This window comes from Aedes albopictus, chromosome 3 (assembly GCF_035046485.1).
Source record: "Aedes albopictus strain Foshan chromosome 3, AalbF5, whole genome shotgun sequence".
In the NCBI taxonomy this organism is placed as follows: domain Eukaryota; kingdom Metazoa; phylum Arthropoda; class Insecta; order Diptera; family Culicidae; genus Aedes; species Aedes albopictus.
This window is the reverse complement of record NC_085138.1, coordinates 441,622,269-441,638,842: the sequence shown is the minus strand read 5'-3', so window position 1 is coordinate 441,638,842 and position 16,574 is coordinate 441,622,269. Positions and strand designations below refer to the sequence as shown.

At 38.0% G+C, this 16,574-nt stretch overlaps 2 protein-coding genes across 5 annotated transcripts; one reads left to right on the top strand and one right to left on the bottom strand.

Annotated features, from left to right (window-relative positions):
* Positions 1-395: 395 nt before the first annotated feature.
* On the top strand, positions 396-15,153 carry LOC115268387 (uncharacterized). 4 transcript variants are annotated; one of them, XR_009999478.1, is made up of 3 exons: positions 396-613; positions 14,511-14,614; positions 15,003-15,153. XR_009999478.1 is itself a non-coding variant. In XM_062860877.1 (3 exons), the coding sequence occupies exons 1-3, from the start codon at positions 489-491 to the stop codon at positions 15,045-15,047; spliced, it is 231 nt and encodes a 76-aa protein (XP_062716861.1). In that variant the 5' UTR covers positions 396-488; the 3' UTR covers positions 15,048-15,153. The 4 variants fall into 4 exon arrangements, 1 of the variants encoding a protein (XP_062716861.1); XM_062860877.1 differs by having other exon boundaries at positions 396-570; XR_009999476.1 differs by lacking the exon at positions 15,003-15,153 and having other exon boundaries at positions 396-607; positions 14,511-14,894.
* LOC115266045 (uncharacterized) lies at positions 828-4,872 on the bottom strand. Its single transcript, XM_062860876.1, has 2 exons — positions 4,620-4,872; positions 828-4,560 (listed from the first exon to the last, which is right to left on the bottom strand). The coding sequence occupies exon 2, from the start codon at positions 4,445-4,447 to the stop codon at positions 1,481-1,483; it is 2,967 nt and encodes a 988-aa protein (XP_062716860.1). The 5' UTR covers positions 4,448-4,560; positions 4,620-4,872; the 3' UTR covers positions 828-1,480.
* Positions 15,154-16,574: the final 1,421 nt, after the last annotated feature.

Genomic DNA, 16,574 nt, shown 5'->3' with positions numbered 1-16,574 from the left:
CAATGTTGATCACACACTTAATTGTATTGGATTGATAAACACGCCCCCCAATGGCGCAGTCCTAGCCAATCAGCAGACCGGCAATGTTTCCATGGTGCGGTTGGGTGGGACACGTGAAGTAAGCTGGTGGATGGGGAGCGAGCACAGCATCGGAACCATGCGAAAGGTAGTTCACAAACCAACCACGTCATCGGTTTCTGGCGCTGATGCTTACCGTTGCCCGTGCTCGTACGTTAGGCAGTCGAGCACGTGGTTGCTTTGGTTTTATTATATGAATGAAACGGAATCATGCGCAGCAAGTTGTTTCGGTAGATCCTGTTGCTTGAATTTTCCATCTAGCCAGATCATCAGGGTACATAGAACGCAAACACCAACCGTTCGACACATGGCAGATAGATGAGTCTATTTGGTTGAAATATTCAGCAGATTCCGTTGTTACCGTGCAGTAGAATAGTCCTTTGTGCCTCTTCCGTGTGTAGTCGACCTAGATGAAGACAGTTTCCCTGACGGATATTGTTGAACCAAACGTGGACAGTGCACAGGACGGTGGAGCCGTTGTTACTATACTAGGTGAAGTGTAAATTTGAGCTGAGATTGTTTGGAGCAGGTGATGGTTTGTACCGTTTCCAATATGTTTGCTTGTTTGCCGTCAGTCTGATGATATAGTGAAAGTTTATTGAAGTGAAAATCGAATTGAAAAGTGTTGTGTTCTAATGACATTGAATTTCAGTGACGATTCAGTCGTTCTTAGAATTATTTGATAGAAGCATACAAATATGCAGAGTGTCTTTATGTGACATTAGATGAATCTATCAACCATATTGTTAGCGGGGAAAGGGTCACGAAATCCAGTGGGTCACCGGGTTGTTAGCAGCACAACAAAGTCGCCGCCAAGTTTGCGGTTAGGTGCAGCTTTAAACTGCAAATTGATATTTATTACATATTAGCAATTCAGAATACAATATTTCATTTACTTACACTTTCGGTGTTTTAACGTATTTCACTGAGATTTCACCTTCCCAAGTAGCTAACATTTCATGTTCTAGATAGGTTTAACATTGCATGAATGTAGATTATAGAAATTTCATATCTTTTAGGCACTGTAAGTAATTCATATTAATTAGCACTATAGTTTCTCGAGTATTGAATAATTGCATGACTTACTGTTAAATAGAATAAACAAATAAACTAGTTTTAAGTAGAATAATCAATTTGATAGGTAGAATCACTATGTGTTCCCTTCTTTCATCCTTCTTTTCTTCTCTATCTACAATTTAGCCCCTGTCAAGCGCAAAGCGCTGTCAGCTATTGTCATCGCTAGAAGCTCTGTACCGCCCAATGCACTTGCAGTGTTCCCAGCGGTAACATACTCCCCCCCGTAACACTGGTCACTAGTTTCTACACTGGTCGATCCAGTTTTACCTAATACTATACCAACTAACTTGCAAGTTGCCGAAGCCGATGGTTCGTTGACGTTACTCTACTTTCTACGATTGTCATCATCGTCACAATTCCTCACATATCGCTGACGATGATTTCCTGTCGGCTTCATCCCGAATAATCTTCTTGACGCTGCTTGTCCTCCCAGAGCCTTTCCATAGTCATCGGAACCCCCGGTGGTACAAATGTTGAACACGCTGATCGCATTGATTGGGTAAATCAGTTCTATGTTGTTCCCCTTCGAGCGGTGGTATTTGAAGCCGAATTTCTTCTTCTTTACTTCCGGGTCCCTGTTGGAACACTCCTCGAACACTCGATCCATGTAACGCTCCTTGTTCGGTAAGCACTGGATGGCACGGGTCAGAACCTTCCGCTCCGTGGTGGCTACCTCCCGTTCCTCAAAGATGCAGCTTATTGAGTACACCCTTCCGTTGCTTTGCTCGTACTTTCCGATCCAATATTTGTCCCGGATGTCCAACTGCCGCACCAACTTGTCCCAATATCCGGTCAGGGTCTCGATCGCTTTGTACAGATATTCAACGCATTCCTCTCCAGCGTCGTAGCTTCTGAGGATGCTCTCGGCGTATGTATTTTGATCGAACAGTTCAAACATCGCTGAGTCGTCGCTGTCGGACAATATGGACAATACGAAGTCGATCAGAAGGGGGTCTCGCTGGTACAGCACCTTGCGGAAAAAGTCTTGTAGATGGCTGATCTGCAGTCGATTGTCGGTCTGTCGAGACGGACCACCCACATCGACCAGCACGTAAAAGCACTTGTTCCCGAACAGACACTTGCTCGAATCCTGCTTAAAGTGCTTGCAGTGCGTTATGTTGTCATTGATCGGCTCATCCTTCTCCTCGCGACTCCCCACCCACACGATACTGGGACACACAAAGTCTGACGGGATGCGACACGTACGACACCCCAGTTTAATATTGTTCTTGGAGTGTTTCGCAAGTCGCCATGTCCAGATGCACTTCAGGTAGAAAATGTTACTGAAGTTGGGCAGGATTCCGAATCGTTGCTCGCGGTACGGCTTCTCCATGATCACCTTCAAATAGATGTCGCAGATTTTGTCCTTGGATCGATGGACGGTGAACGACTGCTGCATGTCCAGCTCGTGCTGTTTGATACACTCGACGTCGTGCAGCCCTTGTTGTTCCTTGTCGAGCACGTTCAGACAAAATTTGTCGCACCGCTTGTATATTGCCACATACGGGCACGTGTCCATCATACAGACACCCCTACTCTCGAAGTATGGGCATAGCACCGAATCGACGTGGATTCCGGTCATTCCCAAGCCGTTGCGGTGGTTGTTCATGGTGATAACGACCGCATAGGGCATTCCAGCAGCTGCGATGGCACCTTCTTCTTCCGCTTCGTCATCAGCTACCACACCTTCCTCGGACAAATCCAGTGATACCAGTCGTTCTTCTGGTAACTTCTTTTCTGCCTGTTGTACCTCAACCGAACCAGTAGGGGATTGCCATTCATTGAACTTAAAAACAAATTCCGGTTCGTTGATCCGTTTGAGAGGATCAATGGTGAAACTGAGTCCTGAATCGGCTGCAAAGGATAGACCGGGTTGCGACTGTTCCGTAGCAGGGGCGAAATGTGCATTCAAACAGACCGACCGATAGTGATAAATGCCCATTTTGAAGAATTTACACATTTCCTTTTTTCGACTACCGCGGGAGATTCCAGCGTCGACGACAAGAACAGTAACGACGAAGACGATGATTTGTTCTGCTCCGGCGTAGTCGGAACCGTGCTGCGTTGAAATCATAGTGTAGAGCTTTTGTTGACCACATAGCTGATCCGCGGTCGTGTATACGAGCAGCGCACGTAATATCGACAGTTTAACGAGGTTTAAAAGAGGTGCGTTCGATAGCAGTCGAGTGATCATCGCGTTCTGACATTCGACAAAAACGTACCACAACATTCTGCTCCCGTGCATCACCGCTATCAATAGGTCAGTCTTCTTTGTACTAAACAGAGAGGATTTTGTCTCGACGTTCTTCATTCTACTCTGAGTTCGTTCTTCTAGCTTCTGGCCGGTGTCCAGATACGAAGGAATACGGCATACTCGTGTCTCACTCAATGCCGATCTATAATCGTATTGCGCTCGCTCTATAACGGTGAGTTCTTCCTGTACGCACACTATGGAGCATTCTATGTGCGTTTTAATGAACTGATGTAGTTGCAATAATGGTAATTTTATCACTATACGTTGCTGACCCTGACAAAATATAGGTTTGATCTTCCTGGTTGTTCGCAAATCCTTGGTGTTAGTAATGCTTCTTCTACGGATATTTTGTGAGAACTTCCTCACACAACTTGATCCTTGGCTCGAAATACACACTTGTCTCTGGTACTGAACAGTACCGTGGCATAGCTGATGAGATCGGCCGGTTGTATCGTCATAGTTGAACTCGGAGTTTGATGGTGTTCCATACGGTGCACGAGAGATGAAGTTTTCCATATTACATCTTACACTGCTGCTTGCGCTCATATTTTGCGTCATCGAATCTGCTTTGGGAAACGCGCTTGAAATACGCTGCTGAGTCCCAAGCGATTTTAACCGATCTGATAAGGATTCAATTCCTATCGGTTGTATTGAAGGAATTTTTAATTTCTTCGGAATCGTTGAATTGTCCGCTGTATGCGGTGAAGTTGATAACTGAATACCATTGGCTGAAGGTACTTTGAAGGTCGACTTCCTTTGAATTTGCTGCTCCAGCAATCTATATTTTTCATTCAGGACTTTGCGCTCAAAGGCAAAAGCGCGCCTTTCCATCTCAATTTCGCGCTGCTGAATTGCGCGCTCTTCATTTATTTGCCTTAGCTGTAGGGCAAGACGAGCGGATGCTCTGCTTAGTGAACTGTTATTCACTGACGAACAACTGCGACCTGTGCATCGCCGGTTGTTATATGATTCGGGGCGCGGTTGAGGATCGCTGCTTCCCGTTGATGCTACTTTCGGCAACGGTGGTAAGTTTGCCATCGAAAGTTTTAAAGATTGTTAGCGGGGAAAGGGTCACGAAATCCAGTGGGTCACCGGGTTGTTAGCAGCACAACAAAGTCGCCGCCAAGTTTGCGGTTAGGTGCAGCTTTAAACTGCAAATTGATATTTATTACATATTAGCAATTCAGAATACAATATTTCATTTACTTACACTTTCGGTGTTTTAACGTATTTCACTGAGATTTCACCTTCCCAAGTAGCTAACATTTCATGTTCTAGATAGGTTTAACATTGCATGAATGTAGATTATAGAAATTTCATATCTTTTAGGCACTGTAAGTAATTCATATTAATTAGCACTATAGTTTCTCGAGTATTGAATAATTGCATGACTTACTGTTAAATAGAATAAACAAATAAACTAGTTTTAAGTAGAATAATCAATTTGATAGGTAGAATCACTATGTGTTCCCTTTTTTCATCCTTCTTTTCTTCTCTATCTACAATTTAGCCCCTGTCAAGCGCAAAGCGCTGTCAGCTATTGTCATCGCTAGAAGCTCTGTACCGCCCAATGCACTTGCAGTGTTCCCAGCGGTAACACATATGATTCTATAAAATACAATTATAATGACATTGAGACTGATTAGTACTAGGACAAGGAATCACTAGGACTAACACTGCCGAGAAGGAAAATAATAGGGGAAATCACTTATAGCGTAAACCGCTGATTTTTTGTGATCCTGATTATACGTCGCGATCATTAACCCTTCGGAGCTGGAATTTCTCCAAGCGTTATTATAGATTGTTTCTACGTCTTTCTGTAGTTGTGGTGTTCAACAGTATTAAAATGGGAAAAATATGATGCAGAATATTTTTTCTGGACATCCTAGGTCATCTAAACTGTTCTTGAGTTTAGCGCTACGGAGGTGTAACGATAACTTCTTTCATTCTACAATGCAACGATTTGTAATCTATCATGTCCAGTAAATTTTCTGAATGCTCAATAGACATCAGCAGATCAGCTGAGGTCATCCAGACTATAATGATGTTTAAAATCTAGCATCTACAGCAAATCAAATTTCTGATTTGGCTATATGGAGTTCTATTGCATAATCATTATACTTACTGGAGTTCACAGAATATAATCAGAGACTATGACATAGCAACGGGATATTCAGAATTGTGTACACTGTCCTGCAATAACATGAGTTAACAGCCGTAATAATATCTTTTTTGCTGTTTTGAGTACACAACATTTCCAATCGTAATGATTGTTTTTTTATTCTTCAACCACTTAACCTAATTTAACAGCTCTTTTGTCCACTACACAGGGAAAAATTTCTACTCAGTGACTGAGTTGGTCTTACTCAGAAATCGAAAAATCCTTTGTTTTCTTACTCAGTTTCCGTTAAAAATGGGACAACCCATTGCCAATGGGTTGTCCCACTTTTAGCCGAAACTGAGTAAGAAAACAAAGGATTTTTCGATTTCTGAGTAAGGCCAACTCAGTCATTGAGTAGAAATTTTTCTCGGTGTAGGGCACTGCGTGAGTGATTCCAATTGGCGGCTGCACTAACACTTTTGTACAGCGCCTAAATGTATTCTATTCTAATTCTACTATATCGAACTGGTTGCTATTGCGCTGCTGTCACTTTTCTACCCTGTCCATGGTAGAATGATGAGCACGATTTTGCTGTGTGGCTGTTGTTCCATTTCCAGTCCGTGGGGGTCCATTATGAGTTGCTGTTAGCCGATATCCAAGTTTCCGGGTCCGTTAGAGCATATGCTCTGGAGAGGCTCAGGTATTAGCCGCTCACGGGGGGAAGAGCAACTGATGAAAAATAGCAAGTGCCAGGGCTGGGATCGAACCCATGACCATCCACTTATGAAGTGAACGTGTAGCCACTACGCCACGGGCCCAATTCATTTTTGTAGGTTTAATAACAATTATAATAAAACTGAATCGACAATTCTTCACCAAAACACACAGTTCGTGGCTGCAGTCCTCTCTCCTCGGCTGTGTCCCAAATTAACCAGATCATTGTGCACCTGATTCATCCACCTTGCACGCTGCTCTCCAGGTCTGTTTGTATCGTCCAGATCTCTTGGGTTGTTGTCCGACATTCTCGCAACATGCCCTGCCCATCGTATCATTCCAGCTTTTGCTACCACCCGGATATTAGGTTCGCCGAGGAGTATAGCGAACTCGTGGTTCATTCTTCGTCGCCACACACCGTACTCCTGCACACCACCAAAAATGGTCTGGAGCACCCGCCGCTCGAACGCTTTAGGTGCGTGCATGTCCTTCTCGAGTCCAGGTCTCGTGCCCAAGCTTGAGAAACTACTGTCATGCCATAGATTTTTAAGAACTGATCTCCAGAATACTTAGGATGACCCAGAAAACCCATTTTTTATGAATGCTTTGTGATCTTCAACTATTCAGTGAATATGATTGGTAATGTAGGGTTACTCTACGTAGCAAGAAAAAAATTTGATACAAATGATAACTGGAAGTTCTAAGTTGTAGAGGAGATTAGTAATCCTGAAATATCTCAAAAGTATTTTGGAATGGCTCTTAGTTTTACAGAAGTTCACAGATTTGGGCGGGTAAGACTAGGTAATGTAACTTTTCATAAGCAAAAACAATGACTATAAAAAATGCAGGTTCCAAAAAATGAGTTTCATAAAAGTTTGTACAATCTTAAATATTTCAAAGATACTGAATAATGCCTTTTAGTCTTTGAAGACTATTAGTAAATATGATTCATCATTATTCAATGCATTAGGCTAGCGTTGCAAGTTGTGTACTCCATGAAAGATTGGATGGCCTAAATAAATACAGTTGATTATCTAGCACAACTTAGCGTAGTAGCAAAACCTTTATCACAAGTGTACCTAGACCTGAAGCTATGGTCTCCGGAGTAGTTTGGTTGATCTGGAATATCTCAAAAGTATCTTCGAATGTCTCATGAAATGCCGGCGGGATTACAGATTACAGTTGGATACGTAATGTTACAATTTATTGTGAGAATAACTACTGCTGAGATATACTTCAGGACAGCTTGGACGATCCTAAATATCCCAAAGGTTTATAATAATATCCAGTAGACTTCAAGTTGGTTCAGTAACTGCGGTTGATTATGCAACGTTAGAAGTATAACAGATATGGCTACTGTTACGAGTGTAGTTACCTGAAGATCTGAACTCCAAGGTAGTTTGGATGACTTGGAATATCAGTACAGTACATTGTAGACTACAAGAGCTTCACGGATACCAGCAGATTATGCAATGCTACTATTTAAGGCGAAAACACAAAACTATTATGAGAGATTTAAAGGACTTCACTGTGGGACAGTTTGGAGCACCTAGGCCAGGGCTGCCCAACGTACGGCCTGCGGGCCATATCCGGTCCGTGAGGGCATTTTGTGCGGCCCGCTGTACGATTGAAGAAAAATAATAGAATTTAGCCTGAGGAATAATAATTCTGAATATTGTCCTTTTAATGTATTTTAATAATTTTAAAAACTAAAATGACTTTTGAGATTGTATTTTGTAAAATTTTTAAAAGGTTCAATAATATGCAAGCATTTGGTTTGAGTTTTCTACAGATTGGAAGTAAAAGATTCTCAACAGTAAAATTAATGTGGTTGTGAAAATTCTCTTGATAAGATTGTAAAACAAAATAAAAACATCACGTCATCAACTTCGAGTAATTTTTGAAAAATATGAAAAGTTAAAACACAATTTTTGAAGCTTTCAGGTATTTTATTTTTGTGCCAATCAATAGCTTTGTCTGGTACTACATAGAAACATGTTATTGAACTTCCTAAATACTGTTCCAAACTAAAATATCCTGAAAGAATTTTCCAAAAAGCTTCAAAGTTTGATTAGAAACATTGAACTAAAAAAACGTGTCATTTTCATCTTAAAAATTATGAAAGTTCTTTCCTTATCTAGCAATGCTCAGAAATGATAAAAAAATAATGTAATATAATCGAATTTTTGTTTCTGGCCCGCCGACTGGTATGGAGTTTCACCAGTGGCCCGCGGCCGAAAAAGGTTGGGCAGGCCTGACCTAGACCATCCCAGAATATAAAACATCTTCTGATATTCTTGACGAAGGTTAACAGAATACATATGAACGTAACCCATATCCAAAGTCAGCTTTTAGAACAACTGGTAGGTATGTCAATTATTACGTTTCTCCAAACTTAAAAACATTGAACCCGGATATATAACAGTCTAAAGTTGGCTATCGGATAATTATGCCTATTTCTAGGATTTTGGACCAATGATAGACAACTAATTGTACAAATTACAGTAAAATTTTGAGAATTTTTGAAAAGTTACAGGTAGTTAATCATTTTTTAAAAAGTTAAAATTTTCCCAGTCCCGATCATTTTGTGTTTCCCCTGAATCTTCCAGGATTTCTACAGGAGTTTATTCAGGGATTCCAAGGGAGTTGGATTTTATGTGACTCTTCTGGAGGTTTATTTAGGATTCTTTCTGCAGTTCTCCCTACGATTGTCCCTAGAGTTTCCTTTGAAATTCCTCAAAAGGTCACCCCATAGATTTCTAAGCTGGTTGTTGTAACATACCCGAATAGGAATTTAAAATGTTTGTATATGGGATTCCAGAAAGATGTATTCCGTAATTTCTGTAGGAATTTCCTCTGAAAGTATTCCAGGATTTCCTGAGTTCAACTTGAAATTTCCACCGAAATTTCTCTAGGAATTCGTTCCGAAATTTTTTAGGAATTATTTTCAGGTTTTTCCAAAAAATCCTTCTGAGATTATCGCAGCACTTTTTCTTAGAATTCCTTCGAAAATTCCTTCTGTAGCTTCTGTGATTCCTCAGGGAACTCCATCTGATATTCGTCCTGGAGTTTCTCCCACTTCCAGGATTTTCTTCAGAGATTCTTAGAAAGGTTCCATCTAGGAATCCTCCAGGAACTTTTTCCAGCATTTCTTCTAAGCTACCTTCTGAGACTGCCGGAATTCCAACCAAGATTTCTTCAGGAATTTGTTCCAAGATACTCCTAAGAGGTTCCCCTGAAATGTCTTTAGAAGCTTTTCTATGATTTGAAGAATCAATTCATGAAAAAAAAAAATAGAATCCTGGAAGGTACTATTGAAGGGAACCACGAAGGAACTCTAGGGGAAATTTGTCACAAAACTCCTTACAAAACTGGAGGTATTCCTCAAGGAACATCGTCAGGAGCTCCTAGAGTATTTCCAATAGAAAAACTCCATAAAATACACTAGCTGAGGAATTCCAGAAGGAACACCTGGAATTTTTTCTGAAGGAATCGCTGGAGAAACTAAAAAAAAACCTGAGTTAATTTTCCGATAGAACACCGATTCCTGAACCTGAAAGATTCCATTAAGAAATTTCCGAAAGAATCCCCAGAAGATTAAGAATCAAGAAAAAAATGGAAGAATTTCTCTGTAAATCATTGTAATATTTTTTTTTTACAAATATTTTAGAAATTTCTTAGTAAAACTTCGTAGAAATTCATAAACGAATTTCTTGAAGAATCTCAAGAAGATTCGTTAAAGGAATTGCTTCAAGAATGTTTTAAAAAATCCAGGTAATATATTTCAAAAATATCCCTGTAAAGATTTTTGGCGAAATCTTTGGAAGTTTTTCTAAGTCTTCACAGATTTCTTTATAGTATGGAAGATTTGCTGACAAGTAGAGCTTGTTCTAAGTGAATCCATGAAGAAGTTTTTGGATGAATCTGTATATGAGTTCCTGAAGCAAACTCTCGAAAAAATAAAAAAAATAAATCTTTGAAAAATTACATAGCAACACATGGAAATTTTGTAAGCAAATACCCAGAGAAGTTTTTAAAAGAAAAAAATAACCCCGGGTTGAAATTACCGATTCTCTGGAATAATTTCGGAAAAGTTCTCTGTTTTTGTTTCCTCTTCCTTTTTGGGAAATTCCTGAAGAAATCCAGGAAGCGATTCTTGAAGAACTCCCAGGAGGAATTTTAAAGAGATATCCAGGAATGAGCGTCACAAGAAATCACGGAAGCAATTCCTGAGAGAATACCGGACGAAGTTTCCGAAAGTAGTTCCCGGATGAATCCCGAAAGATTTCCGTAAAGGAGCACCTGGAGGACTCCTAAAAAAAATCTGGAGAAATCCTAGAACGAATTTCTTCAGAAACCCCGGATGGATTCTCTGACGGAATCTCACGAGTTTTTTCTGGAGGAATTACTGATTGGAATCTCAGAAGAATTTCCTAGAAGAAACCCTGAGGAATCTTAATGTGGAAGAATAATCCCTTATACGAGGGTACTTTTATTCCACCCTCCCGAATACAACTAAATCATCTATTTCATCTTCCTAATCTTTCTGTGCTCTAACAAACACAGAGTAATAATTTATGTGAATATTACAATTTTCTCTAGAGGTTTCTTTAGTTTCTCGTGGATATCTCCAGAAACTCTCCAAAAGTCCTCCAAGTATTTATTCTGAATTTTCTCCAGTGATTCCTTCGGAAAATCTTTCAGGGAATGCTGCCATGAATGGCTTCGGAGATTTCACTAAGAAATTGTAAAAGGAAATTATCCCAGAATTGAATCCAGGAACTTTCCATAAAACCTTCAGTTGTTTTTGGTTTTTGCGATATTGTTCCGGGAATTCTATTATAAAATCTTCCAAGAATTCCTTTCGGAAAGTCTTTCGCGGATTTGTTTTTTTAAGTTCATCTTCCATGGATCGCTCCAGAATTTGCTCTAGAACTTCTTTCGGCATTTTCGTTAAAGGATCCTCTAGAAATCTCTTCAGAAAATCTTCAAGCTTCCAAGAGTTTCCTAAAAATGTATCAATTGATTTTTTTTCAGGAATCCTTTCGAGAATTATTTCCGGAAGTTATCCACGGATTCCTTCAGAAATGTTTTCAGCGATTCTTTAAGAAAATGTAAGGTTCTTCCAGAAACATTTTAATGTCATTCTTAAAAAAAGCATCATAAGCTTCTTCAGACTTAACAAATTCTTCCTGGCATTATTTTAAATGTTTCACTGGAGAATATTATGAAAATGCTATATGAGGTCCCTCCATAAATGTGTCCAAGGATTCCAAGTCCAAGAAATTGCTTCTAAAATCAATCCATAAATTCCTTAAGAAATTACTCCAGGAATTCGCTCTTACGATTTATCAAGATTTGTTTCAAAAACTCCTCTGACGGATTTTTTTCTAGAAATTTCACCAGGGCTTATTTTAGATATTGTCCAGAAATTGTTTTAGGTAGATTTTTATAGATTTCTTCTGGAACTGCACCAGGCTTTACTTAAGAAATTATTCTAAAGTATTGTTTTAAAAAAATCATCAAAAATTTCTTCAAGGTTTCCATCATTTTTTTTACAGGGTTTCTTTAAAATTTTCTAGTTATTCCATCAAAAAATCGTTCAGGTATTTATTCAGTTCACCATTTGTTCAGGAATAGCTCTAGAAATTGCAATGAAAATTCCCCCGTGAATAAGTCCCGAAATTTCTTCAGAAATTCATCCTCAAAATTCTGTAGGAATTCCTCCAGACATCATTGAATTACTACTTTTAGTGATTCAGGCTTGGATTCAGGAAGGAATTCCTCCAAAGTTTCCTGCAGGACCTCATACTAATAATCCTTCAGGATTTACTCCAAATATTCTTACATATATCATCTCAAACATTTATATGGTATTTCCTATAAAAATGTCTCTAATAATTGCTCTACGGCATTTTTAAAGAAATATATGCAACAATATTTCCAAGGAATCTCTACGGAAATTCCTTCACCAACAGCTTAAGGCGAAACTGGAAGCATTTCCTCATTTTTTTTGGTTTTTGATTTTTTATTAAATAATGAAGCTCTATTTTTAAAATTGGTTTTCGTGCACATGTAGAGTATGGATCAGGGTATCTTCTGAATTTTTTACGCTGTAGAAAATGTTTTTCGTTTTTGCAGAAACCATTTTTTAGTGAAATTTTATTCAAAAATGGTTTCTGCAAAAACGAAAAACATTTTCTCTCGCGTAAAAAAATCAGAAGATACCCTGATCCATACTCTACATGTGCACGAAAACCGATTTTGAATATATCGCTTCGTTATTTAATAAAAAATCAAAAACCAAAAAGTGAGGAACTGGATCCAGTTTCGCCTTAAGAGTTTTTTGTTTTTTTACAGACTTTTATCGTCTCTCCAGATATTCCTACATGATTTTTTTTTCTAAAAATTCGTCCACAGATTTCTTGAGGAATACTTAAAAAAACCTGAAATAATTTTATTGCAGGATTCCTCTAGAAACTTACCCATGAATACCTCAATAAGTTTTTTTTTTTTTTCTAGCAATTCCACCAAGAGTTTTCCGAGAAGTTTCTCCAGAACGTTTTTTAGAAATTCCTCCTAGGATTCTTTAAAAAAATTTCTTGGAATTTCTTCTAATATCCTTCGGGGATTAAGTCAAAAATGCTTTCTATAAATTTTACAGGAACTCGAGTGAAAATTTCTTTCAGAAATTAATACAGGAATTCCTTTTGAAATTCCTTTGAGAAGGCATTTTAAACTCCAGAGACTTCTTCAAAACTTTAGGAGTTTTTTTCCGGAATTTTAGTAAGGGATTTCTTCAAAAATTCTTCCATGGAGTTTTTCAGAAATTCTTTAAAAATGTCTTTTCAAATCCTACTGGGATTGCTTGGGAAATTCTTCCCAGGGTTTTTCCAAGAATTCTTTGAGAAATTCCTTCAGTGACTCCTGGGAGGACTTTCCAAATAAGTGCCCGAGAAAATAACAGAATTAATTCAGTAATACTTGAAGAAATTTAAGCTCTAATGTCTGAAAAGTTTCTGAAAAAAAATCTGATTTTTTTTTTCTGAATGCTTTAGATTTTTGTGGAAAAATTCTCCTGAAATTGCATCTTCCGAAGGAACGTTAGGAAGAATTACTGGATAAACTCCTGGAGAAATTTAAAGAAGAGTTTTAAAAGACATCCGATAGAAATGTTTTTGGAAAAAATATGTATGAAGGAATAGTTTCAGAAATGTATGAAAAACTACATGAAGGAATGCAAGCATAAATTTATGTTGCAATCCTTGGAAGAATTTTTAATATAAACCCTTAAGGAATCCCAGGAGGAATTTCTGAGAAAATCTGTGGACCAGTTTCATGAATGTTCTTTTGAGAAATTCCTTTAGATACTTCTGAATTCCTGGGGAAATTCCTGAAAAATCTCTGGAGGAATCCCTGGATAATGGACAGGGATGCATTTTGAAAGGATACTAAGAGAAATCTTTAGATGAATTCTTGCTTAAATGATTTTAAGAAATCAAGCGAGAAGCTTTTTTCTCAAAACATTCTAGAAATTTTTTGATAAATCTTACAAGAAACCCAAAAGTTTTGTATTTTTATCCCTGGTAATCTTGGAGATTTTTTAAAAATTTCATCATGAATTTTTGCTTAACTTATAAAAGGAAATCCAGCAAGAATGTCCTGTCGACGAGAATTACAGTAAAATTTCGTGAAATAGTAAGGCGGATACTAATTTTATTTTGACTTTTTGTCTCCTCCCCCCTCTTCAATTTTGGCAAATGTCCTATACATGTTACGCAACATACTGGAACATGTTGATCTAAAACAGTGCTCCTTACTCCTTAACAAACCACACGTTTATTCCCTCGTCACCTCATTTTCTCAGACATGATTGTGTTCCCAAATCACGAACAACAAAACACCAGAACAAATCTCTCTCAAGAGGAAAACATAATCCGAGCAATTCAATTACACCCTTCATATAAAAAGGTCGTTACTATCTTTCGAGCAGGTACTGTTCCTGTAGTGGCCAGCAAACACTTCCGAACAGATTTTCCCGAAATCAGTTTTTCTTCCCGTCCTCCTGTAGTTGTTGTTGAAAATCATCCCGTTCCTCCTGCGATTTCAAGGATACCATCATCCAAGAAAACTGTTCTGCCAAATTAAGGACACACCACGTTCAGGCATCAGCCCCTTCATTTGCTCGTTAAACATCAAGTAACGGTTATAAGCTTCTCACCCCGCCCACCATTCCGTGTGGAATTGAAGTTTGTTAAAACGAATGTTGTTTATACTTATTTCCAGATTGGTATCCTGCTCTTCTTCTACCCCTTCGAGGCTGGTTCCCATCGCAGCTGGATCTCAAGGAAACAAATCGCTCTCTTGGAAGGAGCACTCGGGAAAAAGAGGTATCCGGCAGTCAAATCGGTGATTACGTATTCAATTACGGTATGCCGATTGCTTGCCATAATGAGCCGAAATTGAGTTGTAATTAATGTCGTTAATTATAAATGAGCCGCTTCAGCTGAAGAGGCTTTTGAACTCATCCGTTGAACTTCTTTTTCAGCCAACTTTCAGAGGATGTAAGGAGTTATTTGTAGGAATTTCAGCTTCCAGAATTCAAATCAAGAATCAAAAATTGAATTTTTGTCAGACCAATTCGATTGATGATAACATGGGGTTGTGCTACATCAAGAAGAACTGGTCTGACGAAAATTGTTGGTCTAGTTCTACGTACTTCTTGTACAGAAACATTCATTTCATACCTGCAACTGATTTGAATGTTTGTATTTACAGCGAGGATTACCAACAACGATGTACGTACTGTCCAGCAGACAGTAGTCCAGCTCCTTGTCCTCCGGACTGCTTCTGTAAACGACCACCAGATGGCACATCTGATCGTGTTTGAATCGGGCAAACGAGAATGTGTTTAGATGATACAGAACACAACAGTGTTTATCAGCGAAAAAATCGTGTCGTTGTTCTAAGCAACTATGAAGCTATGGATCTATCAATTTTCAACTTTCTAGCAAGTATTAAATAGAAATCAGCACAGTAGCAAATATAGCATGTCATGTTGAATTTGGTGTAATATGTAAAAGAATAGCAATCTCTGAAACAGCACTAGATGGTAAGGATTACGGCAATTGTAAAATGCTTCAAAATAGCAGATACATATTTCATAAGTTTACCATATTAGCAACATCGATGTTCGCTTTAAATCAGCTTTCAGAAAATAAAAATTCTACTACAGCATACCGTTGTAACATGTATTCATTAACGTATCGTAATATCATTTAATCAATATTTTTTTCTGACAGTCATGCAATAGTGATGACGTTGTCCATGAATTACTTTTAAACTATTTTTCGGACCATATCCTTAGCGTGCAGCAGAGATGCCAGATATACAGATTTTTCCGTATTATACAGATTTTTGACCTTCTGTACAGACAAGATACAGAGTACTGATAAATATAGATTTGGAAAATGTGATACAGATTTCTCCAGAAAACATAATATTTGAAGTTCTTATCAATAAATGTAATGCAAATTTTAAAAGTTGCTGCTTAAACTTTAAAAAACTCATGAAAATTTGTACATTTTCACCCGTCTTTTAGAAAAATAAATACCAGTAAAAATAAAAACCGTAAATAGAATAGTGCAATCTTTTAGTTTCTATTGAAATCTAGGAATCTCGGTGTCTTTATACCCTCAAATACGGCGATACAGAAAAATCTGTATTGATACAGGTTTTTGATCAAATAATCTGACATGAACAATTTCAAATTCACAAATCTCGTGTTTTAGATTTTTCACTATTGTCTCGTATTTGTTGACAATGACATTGTTAATAAAAAGTATATAGCATTTCAATCAATATATAGCATTTACAGCCCAACATACGGAAAAATATTCCGGGTTTGATTCAATGTTTTTTTTAATTTGAATGTAACTTTTTTCGTGCACTGGATCTCGTGAATCATTTACTTCTGCATTAACAAATAACCATTTTTCCTCACCAAGCTTTTGAAAAACGGGTATGGAATAAAACATTCATTTTCTTCTTCAAAAAATAATAACTAAAAACTAGTTTTTGAGATTGAACTTATGTTTTCGAAGATGTCTGAGGGTATTTGGACATTTGACCAGTATTCTTTCACGAATAATTTAAAAGCAAAAAAAACACATGTATTGAATTCAATTTTTGAAAAATGTGGTATTTTTCTAGTATTTCGAGCGACATAAATTATGAGTGTAATATAACATGACTTCCCACTCAACGACTACGATAAATTCAAAGTATAAAAACTAAGTATTATGGTATTTTTGTAGCTTTTTGAGTAAAATTAATTAAGAGTGTCATAAA